General features: G+C 40.3%; 1 protein-coding gene across 1 annotated transcript in view; it reads left to right on the plus strand.

The window, feature by feature from the left end:
* The window catches only part of RAPGEF5 (Rap guanine nucleotide exchange factor (GEF) 5), a 330713-nt gene that overhangs the window by 281156 nt on the left and 33146 nt on the right, over positions 1–16411 (plus strand). The window contains exons 15-18 of the mRNA XM_006832222.1: positions 4651–4681; positions 5646–5724; positions 8816–8965; positions 14154–14251. Coding sequence (XP_006832285.1) covers positions 4651–4681; positions 5646–5724; positions 8816–8965; positions 14154–14251 — 358 coding nt within the window. The remainder of the gene's footprint in view (positions 1–4650; positions 4682–5645; positions 5725–8815; positions 8966–14153; positions 14252–16411) is intronic.

The raw sequence follows: 16411 nt of genomic DNA on the forward strand, positions 1-16411 counted from the left end.
CAGGCTTGCAGGGTATACCCTTTGGATGGTTGATGATGCATGGAAGGGATCGTAACCATGGCAATGAAACGATATACAATAGGATGAATATAAAGCTAATGTTCTCCCATGTAAACTGTCACATAATTCACAGTAAAACATTTTTAAAAAACCCCACCATTTTATTATATTTTTGGCAAAACTATACACAGCAAACACACTCTTATTCAACAGTATATGCACATAGTGTTCAGTAATACTGGTTATATTCCTAACCTTGTATCAGCTTTCTCCTTATTTCTGTTCCAGTCATTTCACTGCTATTAATTTAGTCTCGTTGCCCCTCAAACTTCTCATTTGTGCTTTAGATTGGTGGTTGTCCATTTGGTTTCATGTAGTAGATAATTTTTTTAAAGAACCCAGTACTCAAGGGTAACGTTCTTTAATTTTTTTGCTAACCTTCTATTTAGGTAAAAAGTGACTCCAGGGGGCAGTTTCACTTCAAGAAAGGGGAGAGAGTTCATAATTATTTCCTCTGAGTATGACAGTAGCTGTTTTTCCTAAATACTCTTTGTAATATCGAGGAATTTCCCTTCTATTCTTAGTCTTTTCATGGTTTTTTATCATGAAACGGTGTTGAATTTTGTCAGATGCTTTTTCTGTGTCAGTTGAAATAATCAGATGGTTTTTACCTTGTTCTTTTAATGTGATGTATTATATTGATTGATTTTTCTTATGTTGACTTACCATTGCATGTAACCCTTTTCATGTGGTATTGGACTAAGCTTGGTAGTGTTTTGCATCTATGTTCTTTAGGGATTTGGGTCTGTAGTTTTCTTTTTTTTCTTTTGTGGTATCTGCATCTGGCTTTGCTATCTGAATGATGGTAGCCTGATAGAATGAGGGATGAAGTGTTCTTTTCTGTCTCTTGGGAAAATATGAGAAGGATTGGTGTCACTTCTGTAAATATTTGAAAGAACTGCCCAGTGAAGCCAACTATTCCAGAGCTTGCTTTTTTTAAGTTTTAGGAATCCTACTAGACAGCAACCACCAGAGCAGTAAATCAGAGTATTTTAAAAGGTCACTTTCATGGGTTCCCGGAAGTTTCTGTTGATCAATTTAGAAAGATTAAAGAAAGCTGTCTACTCCACTACAGCATGGGAAAATAAAGAAAAATGACAACTCAAGGAAACAGTGCAAAGGAATACTAGCCTCCATGAACCACAACCTCCTCTAATGAGAATCCCAACTACCATGAGTGACCACTGTGATGAAGACCAGCATTCGAATTGGGATGAGTGTGGCACTGTAGTATAAGCACTGGACTGGTAACCTGAAGGCCAGCAGTTCAAGCCCAGTAGCCACTCCATGGAAACCCTATACTGGGTCCCTATGAGTTGAAAGCAACTCAGCAGCACTAGGTGCCATAGAGTTGGTACCAACTCATAGCAACCCTATGTACAACAGAACAAAACACTGCCCAGTCCTGGGCCAGTCTCACTATTGTTGCCACGCTTGAGCCCATTGATGCTGCCACTTTGCCAATCCATCTCGCTGGGGGTCTTCCTCTTTTTCTCTGACCCTCCACCTTACCAAATATGATATCCTTCTCCAGCGACTGGTCCCTCCTGACAACGTATCTGAAGTATGAGAGATGAAGTTTGGCTATCCAGGCCTCCAAAGAGCACTCTGGCTCTACTTCTTCCAACACAGATCTGTTTGTTCTTTTGGAAGCCCATGGCACTTTCAATATTCTTCTCCAACACCATAACTCAAAAGCATCAATTCTTCTACGATCTTCCTTATTCACTGTCCAGTTTTCACATGCATATGAGATTATTGAAAATACCATGGCTTGGGTCAGACGCACCTTACCCCTCAAGCTGACATTATAAAGGTATTAGAATGTGTTTTTAAAAAAAAAAATTAAAAGCAGAATAAAATTCAGTCAAAAGCCAAAAACCAGACTAAGACCAAAAGGGCAACATTGCACAGAATCAAAGATGAGAAGACAGGAAGGCGTCAGGGAAACTGGAGGAAAAGAGGAGTGCTAGTACTTTGCAGGATTTACCGCCTCGGAAACCCTGTGCAGGGTCGCTATGTGTCGGAACTGACTCCACAGCACACAGCCACCAGCAGCACTTTGCAGGGATTACAGCAATGTTACAGAACAATTTTTATAATGAAGTAGTGACTGGAAACACTAATGTGCTCTGTAACTTTTTTGCTGAAGCACAAATCAAATGTTACTAAAAAACAAAACAAAACAGCCAGTCTGTTATTCATCTTTCATATTGGTTATATCTGACTTTACTTTTAATTTGTCACTATCTTTATTAATTCCAGTAAATCAAAGCATAAGACATTATTCAGTTTTTATGTATAGCTACCAAAGTAATCTGAAGGGAATGTTGCTCTTTGATTTGTACTGTGATTTGTATTTAGTAAACATGAAGGATATCAAATTGTGAACTACTTCTGTTAAGATTTCAGCAGTCACAAATGCTCTTCTCATAGAAAACATTGATCCAAGACTTTATTATTGATTTAATTTGATACGTAAAGCTAGACTTAATTTTAGTAAAAGGAGACCTCATTACAAATGTAGTATCTGTGGGAATTAACTTTAGGGGACCAACAAATCATGTGTCAGCTTTAACTCATCAGTCTCCAAAATCATGCGTTTAGAAATTCATATTTGAGAGGCAAGTTAGAACTGTGCTTTATTGAAAACTGTGATTTCTGGTGGTTACAGTCTACTTTATATCTTATGATCCAAGTCTAATATGAAACTGTGAACAAATAAGTGGACCACAAAAAGAAAATGGAAAGATAATCTTTACATAAAAATAATTCCTCACATGGAAGATTTTTGTGTTATAAGATAGACCTATTATTATATTTGGGAAATTTCAGTTTATAATTTAATATACTAAAATTGTGTGGTGCTGTGGGATAAAGCACTGACTGCAAGGTCAATTTGAACCCAAAAGTCAGCAGTTCAAACTCACCAGCTGCTCCTTGGAAACCCTATATAGGCTTGCTATGATTGGGACTGACTCAGTGGCACTTAAGAACAGCAAATGTATCAAATGGAGTCCTGGTGTGGTGCTGTAGGATAAAAACTGGACTGCAAGGTCAGTTTGAACTGTAAGATCAGCAGTTCAAACTCACCAGCTGCTCCTTGGAAACCCTATACAGGCTCACTATGAGTTGGAACCAACTTGATGGTACTTAATAACAACAACTACATCAGTATACATTCCATTAAGAAGCTACATTAAAAATAATTTTATTCAGGCTTGCCTCTTTGATATAAGATTATGAAAGTCTTTCGTTTTTGGACTAAGATCTGTGCCCAGTTATGAGCTCATCGTGTTTTTCTCTGGTCCCAGTGTACTGAGCAGTGTTTCTTTCTGGAAACAGCGCTGACACCGGTAACTTGGTGGCTCCTCTAACAATATGGGAAATCAGCCTGCCAGAGTCCTAGTTCCTTCAGGAGCAGATCTGGCCTTCAGAAGGCACTTCGCTATCGGAGTCAATTTAGCATTAGAGATGGGGACCTGCCGATGATTCCCACTTCCACAACATAGAACAACATCCTCGAAAAGATGTACTTGACTGGGTAGCTGTCTAAATGGCAATAATTTCATCTCAAATAAATCCACTTCTTCCCCCAATGTAGAGCTTCTCCTTCTGTGAGTAGAAAGTAAAATATCCCTGTTGAATAGAAAGCTGCATCCTGTTTCATTTGGAATTCAGACCTCATTGTCTAGTGTGGTGCACATCGTAAGAATAATGAACACTGCGTTTTAACTTTCTGAAAACTTTTTATTGTGAATTGGGGGAAGGTTTACAGAGCAGATCAGTTTTCCTCTGAACAATTCCTACGTGTTTTGTTTCATGCCGTTGACTGGTGTCCCCATGATGCAACATCACTTCCCCCACTTCCTTCTTCTCTTTCCTCTTTTCATTCATCCTTCTTCCCTAACCCTTCTGAACTTTGTCTTTGGGCTTATGCTGCTGCCCGTTTGGTCTCAAATGATTGATTATTCTAAGGTATGTGCACCTTCCTAGTGTTAGTATTCGTCTTATAGACTTGGTGTGGAACTGTATGATAAGTATTGGACAACTAACTGCAATCTTGGCAGTTCAATCCCACCAGCTGCTCCTCAGAAAACGTATACAGGGTTGCTAGGAGTCAGAACTGACTGGATTGCACTTAACAACAACAGCAATTGTTTGGCTGAAAATTGCACCATGGAGTCGGGGGGCAAGTTCTTTTCCAGACCTGTAGGTTGACCAAGGACCATAGTCTCAGGCATTCCATCAACCAGTAAGCCTGGTCTGTTTTTATAACTTTGAGTTTTGATATACGTTTTCCTCCCATTCCATCTGGGACTTTCTAATACATTCCCTTTTAGAGCAGTTAGTGGGAACCAAGCACCACCTAGTTCTGGTCTCAGCATCCTGGAGGCTTATGTTTGCGTGGCTCTTTGACATATTGGACTAACTGACATGTTAACTCTTTTTGAAGAGCAGACACTTCTGTCTAATGCCTGCAAATGAGGCTTCTTTGACTAAAAGCAAAACAAAACAGAAAAAAAACACAAAACAGCTGTGTTATCCTGGGTTTAGTGAGAAACTGACTTCTTGCCCTTTTCTTTTCAGTACCGTAGATGAATATTCACCCCAAAGAAAGGTAAGTAAGTCAGATCAATTTGAAAGGGAGTGGTGCTTTGGGAGACTGCTTCGCCTCACTTAGTGTGTCTTTATGATAAATGGAATCCTGCCTGGAGCAGAGCAGGGCTGGATGCAGGTGCCCGGACTTCTACCTGCCGGCACCCTCATGCACTTAGCTTCCCTGTGCTGACACACATGCAGCTTCAGCCATGTGCTCTTAATGACACTGCAGATTTTCGGCTGCACTTTGGACTCAACCACTCACTTGATATTCCCAGAGTGATAGAAATTTGAATTTTAAAACCTTCATACAAAATAAACAAACAAACGTTATTCTGCTTCCCAGAATAACGGAGTGTTGTAAGGAAAGGGCTTGTATTGTTTCACACGACAGAACGAGATGGTAGCAAGTATGTATTCATGCACCCTGTTTGTTTTGATGGTGGGGGGGGGGTTGCAAATACAAAATGAGATGTCAGCCATACGTTTGGTAGAAGCTGATACATCAGATAAATAACCGTAACAATTTACCAATGCCCCTTAATGTTATTGAGCTACAGCAGAAGTATGAAGGGATTCCACAGTTGCTTCTTTGGAAAATAGAGAAGGTAGAAAGTCAGATCATGATAATTAAGTTGAAGGTTGATGTTAGGAGAATGTTATCTTTTCCCACAGAAGAATCTGTGGAAGTTTGTAGTGACCAGTGATGGAAACTTGTGGATGTGTTCTCCAGCGTGCTGTCAGGAATAATTATATGGGGGCTTTTTGGCTGCTGTTGACTATGACCAACCTGTCCTATTGCCCAGATTCTCTGCCTTCACATGCATTCACTGGGGCAACTCCCAATTTATTTCTCCAAGATTGGGTGGGTGGATTTCTTATTTTGAGAAACTTGGCTAGTCTCTTGAAACATATTGTAAAGAGGCTTTTCCACTGGGCAGGAGTGTCTCCATTCATCATTCTTCTTTCTCCCCTTCTCACAGAATAAAGCCCTTTTCCACCAATTCAGTCTGAAGGAGAACTGGCTTCAACACAGAGGAACGGTGACTGAAACAGAGGAGAGTGAGTATGAGTTTAAGTGAGGAATTGGTGTGGAAGGAATAGCAGTTAGGAACCACTATTAACATAGGACCCTGCCTTTAATTAGCTCTCATACCCTCCGACAAGCACATCAACATTGTTGGTTGTTGTTGTTAAGTGCAGTCAAATCAGTTCCCACCCATAGCAACCCTGTATAGGGTTTCAAGGAGTGGCTGGTGAGCTTGAACTGCCGACCTTGTAGTTTAGACAACTTTGCAGTCCAATGCCTTAACCCACGGTGCCACATCAGGATTCCACATTAGCATTAAATATGATGGTTTTTCTTGCTTTGAGCATTATAGTTTTATAAGATCATATTATAGAATCATCAAGAAAGACCAAACACTAGAAAAGGACATCCAGGGGATGATTTGATTTGGTGGATACAGCAGTGGACTCAAACGTACCCAAGATTGTGAGGATGACAGAGAACCAATAACAACCCAAGATTGTGAGGGTGACACAGAACCACTAACACCCAAGATTGTGAGGGTGTCAAAGGACCACTAACACCATGAGATTGTGAGGGTGTCAGAGGACCACTAACACCACAAGGCTGTGAGGGTGACTGAGGACCACTAACAACCCAAGATTGTGAGGGAGGCCACTAACAACACCTAAGGACTAAGGGTACTTTTAGTGTGGGAAGTAAGGAAAGGAGACTACAAAGCACTTTGCTGCATTCTTGGGCAGAGCACAAAATGGACTAGAGACCCAGCCCTGTCCTCCTGAGACTTCATCTCCCTGCCTCTGCCAGCCTGTGACTGACTGGAAACGATTCCAAAGCAAATGTGCACAGTTTGGGCTGAGCCAATTCCTGAATTTTAGAGAAGAAACTCTTGGAATGAATAATGTGAGGAAGGATGTGTGGTAGAAACTCCTTCAACCCTAGCTGTTTCCCGCATCCAGTTTGTCCTCAGTCAATGCTCATTAGTGTATCAAAGATGCATCATGATCTCCCCAAAGGAGGGCTGCTCATTTAATAGGGAAATGCCTTTTTAGCACCATGAAGATGCTGACGCACTTTCCTTCTTTAGCCTTTTATAATGGAACCAGAAATGGTGGCACTGGTTTCCCCCTATGTGGGTAAAAGGTTGAGTCAAATAGAAACTGGGAAACACAACAAATTAAAATGTTCCTGTTATTGTGACTTCAAAACGTTCTCTTTTTGCTTGCCTTTCTCCATGTGCTGAACTTCTAATGTGAACATTTAATGTGTTCTTCAGTGTCTGGAACGTTTAAAGCGTTACAAGGTTGCCTCTTCTGTTATAGGTGGTGGTGGTGGTAGTTGTGTGCCACAGAGTTGGTTCTGACTCATCTCGACCCTGTATGGAGTTTCCAAGGCTATAAATCTTTATGGGAGCAGAAAGCCTCATCTTTCTCCCGCAGAGCCGACTGGTAGACTTACATGGCTGACCTTGCCCAGCTCATGATCCAATACGCTACCAGGGCTCCTTCTGTTATAAAGTATTGGTAATATAGAACTCCCAGAATGCCTAGAGCTCTGTGATGTCATACTAAGTATCATCTGCACCAAGTGAAAGAGCAAACATACAATTTGTAGTTGCTAAACTTCCTTGCCTGGTTGTTTTAGAATTCAATTGTATAGTTTTCTAAGCTGAGCTTCAAAGAGACTGAGTAGGAGCTCTGGTAGCGTAGTGGTTACAAATCGGGCTGCGAACCTTAAGGCCAGCAGTTCAAAACTACCAGCCGTTCCGCGGGAGAAAGATGAGGCTTTCTGCTCCCGTAAAGATTTACAGCCTTGGAAACCCTGTACAGGGTCGCTATGGGTCGGAACCGACTCGAAGGCACTTAACAACAACAACAAACTTCCTTGCCTGGTTGTTTTAGAATTCAATTGTATAGTTTTCTAAGCTGAGCTTCAAAGAGACTGAGTGTTTTCATGGCCACTGTCAACTTTTTATTATTCAAGCTTGCCTCACATTGAATGATTTGTAGACTGTATCTTTGACTTGCTCAAAAATTCCATTTTGTTTGGAAGGAAAACAACCTTTTTGTCTCTCACAACTCTCTTGGCAAAATATAAAACAACTATTTGTTGGATGCTTTTGTTTTAGTGGCATCTCCAAGCAAGCCAAACAGAATGTCAGTGTCTCATGGTTTACCTTGAGATTTTGGACATGTCACCTCATAGACTAGCTCTTGCTTCATTTGTATTTCTAAGAAAACCGTTTCCTGGATTTATTGTTGTGACATTAGATGAAATTTCTCTAGGACTTACACTATATTTATAATATGGAAAACAAGAATTTTTAAGTATGTAACTGTCTTTCTACGTATTTTAAAGAAGCTGGGGTTTTATAAATTCGGAGTCTGATGTAAGTAGCAAATAATACATGTCATCTCCATTATTACAACAGCTTCTGCTATTCAAATCAAAGAAAAAAACCTTTCAAGGGGCCCTTCACCCTGACAGTGATAATGTCCTAGTTCTAATTATCATCACCATAGATAATAAAAAGGAAATTAAAAGGTCTAGAAATATGACTGCCATTTAGAAACTGCACATCCCACCACCTTGACCAGGGAGTCATTCTGTAATAATTGAGAAGACTCTACACAAAAACCAAAGCAGGCAACAGAATTCTAAATAAGCTTATGAGCATTTTGATAGTGAAATGTATTCTTGGTTCGGCCACAGCGATGGTCCAGAAATTTCGTGTTTGGAATAGAGTGGGGGCGTACAATAAAAATGTGTGAGCTGGGCAATTTAATAAGCTGCTTTGGATTCTCCAAAATGCAATGCATGTTCCACAGACTGCACTGCATTATGGCCAGACCTTCTCCAGAATGAATACACACTTGGGTGATGTGGGTCTCTTTTTACAACATGGAAAGCCTAAGAACTGTATGCTTGTTCATTAACTTTACAGTTAAGCACACATTTATATGCATGTACCCCTAGGCACTGATGTGCATAAATAAATATGTAAATCTAGCCGTATACCTTTTTCAGTCAAGACATTGGCAAAGTAGATGCCTTGATTTTTGAAAAGTCTGTGTCTAATGCCTTTAGCTCTTTGTTAACTAACAATTCTTTTGATGTGTGCAGCGTTTTGCCATGTGTACGTAACTGAGCACTCCTATGTCAGTGTGAAGGCAAAAGTTTCCACGACAGCCCAGGAGATCCTGAAAATTGTGGCAGAAAAGATCCAGCACGTGGAAGAGGATCTGGCTCTGGTGGCCGTCACATTCTCGGGGGGTAAATCATGTTCTGTCATTGAATATTAATCTTTCACCAGATTGGCGTTTTTACAAAGTAAATGTGCAGCTCGACCCTCTGGGTCCGCAGCTGGCTGACCACAGTAACAATAAGGCACTGCCTACCAGAGATGTTTCCATGACAACAATTGGATACTGCTGGATACTAAATTTCCGCCCCAAGAACTGAATGAGGAGGCACGCCAGTGTTTTGAAATACATTATAAAGCTTTTCATGTTTTGTACTCCAGATAAACCTCCTATTTTCATATTTAAATTAACTTGGGAAATTACTAAAGAATGAAATTACTTTAGGAGAAAAAAAGAAACAGACTTGAACTAGTCATATTGCCAGCGAACAATTTAATAGTTAAAGACTTCCTGTTGAAAGGCATCAAAACTGTACAATAGGCCAGAAGCTCACAAGGCAATGTTCCTTCAGAAGGTGGGTGTGGGAAGGGAGGACTGGGCACAGCTTTTCCTTCTACTAGGCTTTATTTATCCTCAGAGAATAGTTTATTGTCTGTTTTGAATAAGATCACACAGATTACAAGCTGACATTATTGATCAGTACGACCTGAACAGACCCCTGCCTTTTCACCAGAGCCTGTCAGATTTCAATGTGGCTAGCCTCCTTTTTGGCTTACAATCTTTATTTAATATCTCATTAACCCTGAGAAAAATACAAAGAAAATGATTTAGCATCGGTAGTTGAAAGAAAAACCTAAGTACTGTGTGAACTAATCAGCCAGAGATAGGGCAGGCGGGGGAGGCGGCAGATAAATGGTTCCCAGCGCCCTTTTGTTCTAATTCTATGGTGGGGGGAAGGATATCAAAATATAGTGGACTGTCGAAGTATATGTGGCAGAATATTGTTCCTATGGCTTTGTTCGAGGCAGGCAAGATAGTTCTACAAATAGCTGATTATATATGCAAGCAGTTATAACTCTTCTCCCTGGGCTTAATAACTGAGTCTCCCTCCCTTTTACCTGCTCATCACACCCAACATTGTGCAACCCACAAAAATAATAATCTGGAAAACAAGAGCACTAAAGTTTGAAGACTTTGTGGCTAGATTAATTAAAATCAGGAAATACTTGGTTTTCATTAAAAATTTGCTATTTCAGATAGATATATGATATAGATTATTTTTCATTTTGAGTGACTACAATTATTAAATTACTTTGAATAGCATTGTTGTTGTTAGGTGCCGTCGAGTTGGTGCCGACTCATAGCACCCTGTGTAGGGTTTCTGAGGAGCAGCTGGTGGGTTTGAACCATCGACTTTTTGGTCAACAATCCAGTGTTTCTCCTACACTAGGACTTCTGAATCTGTAATGGTACTATCCAGGCTGTTCTTTATAAATAGTATTAAGCTTCATGAAAACCAATATTTGCCCTTCAAGGTAGTCAAAACCAGTTTTTGTTTCTCAGGATGGTGTATCATTACAGATTGTAATCACTGGACCCCATTCAGAGGCAGGCAGTAGGGAGGGAAGGACTTTGCAGTATACTTTTGCTGCGGAGCTGATTCAAAGCTAGCCTAGGCCACACGCAAATCTGTCAATTACTGACTTTTACTACCGCGTACCTATTTGAGGTGCTGAAATACCATCTTCACACGCTTATTAAATTAGGTTCATCAGGGTAGACAATGGCATTCTAATATGTATAGCCCAATTGCTAATCATCACCAGAAACATTAGCTTATCTCTTGAATTATCCCACAGATTTGAAAATGTGCCATCCCTTTCCACCCATTATCTTTTGCCTTTTAAGAACCTTTCCGCCTGAATCTTATTATTCCTCAAACAATAGTGGCTTAATGAAGGGGGCAGCGGACGTGGGGAGAAGCACAGAGCTTATTAATGCAATTCTTGATCTCGTTACGTACTTAAAAAAATAATGTTTTGATGCTGCTTGAAAAGGAAATGATAATGAGACCTGCTCTTTTTGTCAAAAGAAGTTGAAAGATGTTGGAGATTTTGTTGCTGTTTCCAACAGAAGTGATGCTACCATTCTCATAGCTTTTAGTAAGCTTCTAGCTGCTTTGTACCTAGGTTAGGTCTGTGAATATAACAGTAATCTACACGTTGATTCACAGGTTAAAATCCTATCAGTTTTAATATTTTTAAATATATTGATAAACCTGAAAATAAGGAAAAAGTATTTCTTGGCAAATAGAAAAATTACTGCCAAAAAGCCATCGCATTTTAGTCTGCAGCAGGTGTGGGCAGCCTCTCAGATTCCAATCTGAGGGCTGCAGGGAATTGTAGCTAAACAAAGAGGAAGGGGATGGAAGCAATTTAGAACCCAGCAGCGTAGTATACCATTTACTACACGTCAACAGCCCAAGCTGATAGTACTATTGATCTTTATAATGCTGGGCTTTAAAGGATAGATTAGATTACCATTTGTGTACTCTGTAGTTAGCCAGAAAGATGTCCATCACAAATGTCCAAAACACAATTTGGCATTTGAACTGATTGAGTTAACTGGAAAGGGGGATATGGAGTATTGCAATCATGGTAGATCACTGAAGGTCTGTCCTAGGTGAAACTGATTATGGCACAGTGGAATACACTTTAATATTATTGTATGCGTTCTGTAGTTACGAGGAGGAGGACATTTTTCTATGAAGATAACTATTGTGCTTATATAGAGAGGCTATAGAGGTTTCCAGCTATTGTAGGAAAGTGGTCAAAAGATAGAACAATCTATAATCGATGATAGGAACTCAGTGTATCCTAAGCAATGATTGCCCCTCCAATCCCCTTTCCCTTTCCTCCTACCCCTGGTAACCACTGTTCAGCTCTGATCGCTCTACATTTGGTTCTGAGGAATCTATTTTTAATTGTAGCAACAGGACAAATTTTCCAAAAGTAATGATCAGTATTGGTCTGTTTACCACTTTCACTCTTATTTTTAGGAAAATAAATAGCTATATGAAAAATATTCAACTTCATTGTCGTTGTTAAGTGCCATTGAGTCAGTTCTGACCCATAGGGACTCTGTATCGGGTTTCCAAGGAGCAGATGGTGAGCTTGAACTGCCAACCTTGTGGTTCAAAGCAACTGTTGTCCAGCGCAAGAACCCACAGCACCACACCAGGTCTTCAACTTCATTAGTATTCAAGGAATGCAAAATAAGCTGAGACTCTAGTTTTTATTGTGGAAATCTAGATAGTGCAACACTGGCCAATTCAACATCTTTCTTCTATACAGTTCAGTGAAACTAATAGCAGTTACGAGTCCAGCTGCTAACCTCAAGGTCAGCTGTTCGAACTACCAGCAGTTCCGTGAGAGAAAGATAAGGCTCTCTGCTCCCGTACAGATTTACAGCCTCAGAACCCCTATACAGGGTCATTATGAGTCAAAATCGACTCTCTAGCATATAACCACCACCACTAATCATATCAAGCATGTTGTGTAACCATCACCAGTATCCATTACCACATTTTTCATCACCGTCAGCAGAAACTCGGTGCTTCCTAAACAATGGCCACCCCTTTCCCTTCCTCTTGCTGCTGGAAACCATGATTCAACTATGATTTCGCTACATTTGTCTACAAAAATCTGATTTTGGTTTGAGCAAAGCGGCAAACTTACCAAAAGTATTGATAAGATGTTGCTGAATTTACTAATCTTATTCCTATTTTTAGGAAAATAAATAGGTTTCCTAAAACTAAAATTTTGAAAGCAATTTGTAATTTCTGTTATAACATTTAGAAATATTCCTTTCCTTTGGCCCTATAATTCCACTATTGGGAATCTCTCTTAAGGAAATCACCTATAAGCAGACAAAGATATATTCACAAGGATGTTCACTTTAGCAATATATACTATTGCTGTTGTAGTAATAGATCCCATTCATCAAGCCCCTGTTATGTGCCAGGCCTGGTGCCTAAACTTAGCATATATCATACCATTTAATTTATGTGACCCATTAGATATTCAGCAACAGAGGAAAATAACATGAAATTATGCTATGATCGACTATTCTGCAACCGATTAAACATGACGTATAAAAATTTAATAAGTGGGTAAATGCTTAGAATAAAAAATCATAGTATAATAGTACATACGCAGTAATTGCAAATACATATATATGTAATGCAAATATATGTCTCCATGCTAATTATGTTTACACATGTATGAATAAGAATTGTGAATATTGTATATATGCATATGTTTGTATGCATACACACGTATGTTGTTGTTGTTAGGTGCCATCGAGTCGGTACCGACTCATAGTGACCCTGTACACAACAGAACGAAACACTGCCCGATCCTGTGCTAGCTTCACAGCCATTGCTATATTTGAGCCTATTGCTATTGCCACTGTGCCAATCCATCTCACTGGGGGCAGGGGAGGTCTTCCTCTTGTTCGCCAACCCTCCACTTTACCAAACATGATAGCCTTCTCCAGGAACTGTCCCCTCCTAACAACATGTCCAAAGTATGAGAGACAACATCTGGCCATCCTGGCTTCCAAGGGGTATTCTGGTGTAACTCTTCAACAAAGATTAGTTTGTTCTTTTGGCAGTCTGTGATAGTTGTAATTTTCTCCTCCAACATCATAACTCAAATGCATCAGTTCTTCTATGGTGTTCCATATTCGTTGTCCAACTTTCACACGTATATAAGGCTACTGAAAATACCATGGCATGGTCAGGCGCATCCTAATCCTCAAACTGACATCTTTGCTCTATAAAGAGGTCTTATGCAGCAGATTTGCCTAGTGCAATACATCGTTTGACTTCTTGACTGCACCTTCCATGAGTGTTGATGGTTGATCTGAGAAAATTATTTATTTATATAGAGATCCGAAAAAATATATACTCAAATGATCAATGCTACCATTGTATGGTTAGTATAGTGTGATGTATAGTATGAGGTTATCTTAAAGACACAAAATTTTCACTGAGTTTTATTTCTTGTTTAATATGTTTTCGAATGAACAATAAACTCACTAAATATTGGCTAAATAAGATGTTTCCACCTTGTGGGTGCTGAGCGATTCCACGGGTGTCATCGTTTACAGTATGCAGAATCCAAGGAAGTCCTTGAAATCCTACATACTTTCACTTAGTTTTCCTCGGCAGGCTTCAGTCTTTAGCGGTCCTATCCTGGCATAAACTGCTCCTCTTGCGGTCCCAATTACCTTGTCTCTTTTGTTTCTTCTTAAAGAAAAGCACGAACTTCAGCCACATGATTTGGCCACCTCCAAAACTGTTGAGCCATCTGATCGGATATATGTCTACCGGAAAGACCTGGCTGACACTTTGGTAAGCACCTTTTAGTTTTTTCCTTGAAATAAACACATGACAATTTCAGACTCAAAGCCCTGATCAAGGATGCATTTACCAAATACTCTCTATCTACAAATCAAAGACAGATTCAACTTAAAGACTCCTAAACCTTAATACTAAATTAAGTCCTGCTTCTTTCTGAGCTCTTGAAACAAAGAATTTGAGACAAGTGAATCCTTCTCCAATAGAATCTGCATTCCATCTCCTCTTTTTTAGGTGGTATTTAGATTAGGCTAGGAATACACCCTGGGCAGATTTAGGGACTAGAGACTATACACTTGGAATGCCCCATTCCCTTAATGAAAGAGTGGACCCTAGGGTCACCCCTGTATAAAATGGGTCATGGCAACAGGGCAGCTGATGTCACTGAAGAATAAGATTTTGAAGAAATAAAGAACCTATAGTTGTTGTTACATACTGTCGAGTTGGTTCCGACTCATAGCGACCTTGTATAGGGTTTCTGAGGAGCAGCTGGTAGGTTTGAACTGCTTGCCTTGAGGTTGGCAGTCCAGTGCTGATCCTACAGAGCCACATCAGGATTCCTGAACCTACAGTAGGACCTGTAATTTTCCATTCTTTTTTAAGAACATCGTAGCTGAAGTACATAATTCTTGTTCCTGAAGCCTTTGGTTGTGTGGTTGCTTTCTGGATGGAAGGGCCAGGCCTCAGATGTATCACCTTAAAAAGCCAGTGCCAACAGATTGTGATTTCCCATCTAGGCCCCTGGGTCTGCTGTCTGCATGGAATCAGCACTGCAGCTGGTCTTCTGTCTGGCTCGTGATTACAGGATTCATATACCATATACTTAGGTTTTTAAAAAACCCTTCTTATGATACAAGTGTTTTATGTAAAATTATATGCAGACTAGCAGGCTACCATGATAACATTGTTGTTGTTGTTGTGAAGTGGCATCGAGTCGGTTCTGACCCATAGCAACCCTGAATAGGATTTCCAAAGAGCGATTGGTGAACTTGAACCGCGAATCTTGTGGTTCAGCCAACTTTGCAGTCCAGCACATTAGCCCACAGCGCTACACCAGGACTGCATAACATTAATCACTGTCACTTCTTCCTGCTTAGATATAGGACATGTATGTGCTGAGTAATTTATAGACAGCACCTTCCTTAACACTGGCCAGAGAGAACCCCATGAGGTTCAAAAGAGCTGAGTAATTTACTTGAGCTTCATTAAGCTAGGGCAGGGCCAGAGTTAGGATTTAAATCCAGTTATGTTTGACTCCATGAGAAAGATGAGGCTTTGCAACCTCAGAAACCCTGTACAAGGTTGCTATGTATCAGAACTGACTCTACAGCACTTAACAGTAACAGATGTTTGCCTCAGAAGCCCTTGTTCATTCCTCTCAATGATATCTGATGAGGCAGAATAAGAGAGGAAATCACTTTTCTTACTTGGTTCTTTCCAGTTCTGAATGTCCCTTGGCAGATCATATGTTCTATGTTCATTCGTTATGTCAGTGCATTAGTGAGACATTACATACTGAGGGCTGCTCAGTGTCTTTTAGTAAATAATGGGACTGATTTTACCCCTTTCCACAACCGAATCTCTGGTAGCATAGTGGTTACGTGTCAGGCTGCCAACCGCAAGGTCAGCAGTTCGAAACTACCAGCGGTTCCGCAGGAGAAAGATGAGGCGTTCTGCTCCCGTAAAGATTTACAGCCTTAGAAACCCTGTGCAGGGTCACTATGAGTCGGAACCAACTCCACGGTACTTAACAACAACACAATCATTGAATGTACAGCTAGTGGCGGGGCTCCTTGTAGTGGAGCAGAGCCTCATTCGCGTTGTCTTCCACTCCCATGGCTCCCTGTGTCCTCAGAAGCTCAGAATGCAGGCCTGCAGCAGTGTATTATTGGAACAAGGGAGAGTCTCTTACCAGTTTTCAAGGAGCCAGACTCACACCTGCACACAAATGTTTATTGACTTTGGACAGCACCTAAAACTTCCCCATTGAAATCATATGTTAAGATATTTCATCTCCAAAAAGGTTTCCATTCAAACATTTTAAGAAAATGCAAACACATTAAACCACTAGCGCTCACGAGATGTAGGGACATTAGAGGTTCAGTTGTGAAGTCCTCTGCTGCCCTGTGGGAGACCCCGGTTTCATTCCAGCCA

This window comes from Chrysochloris asiatica, unplaced genomic scaffold (genome assembly GCF_000296735.1).
Source record: "Chrysochloris asiatica unplaced genomic scaffold, ChrAsi1.0 scaffold00006, whole genome shotgun sequence".
In the NCBI taxonomy this organism is placed as follows: Eukaryota; Metazoa; Chordata; class Mammalia; order Afrosoricida; family Chrysochloridae; genus Chrysochloris; species Chrysochloris asiatica.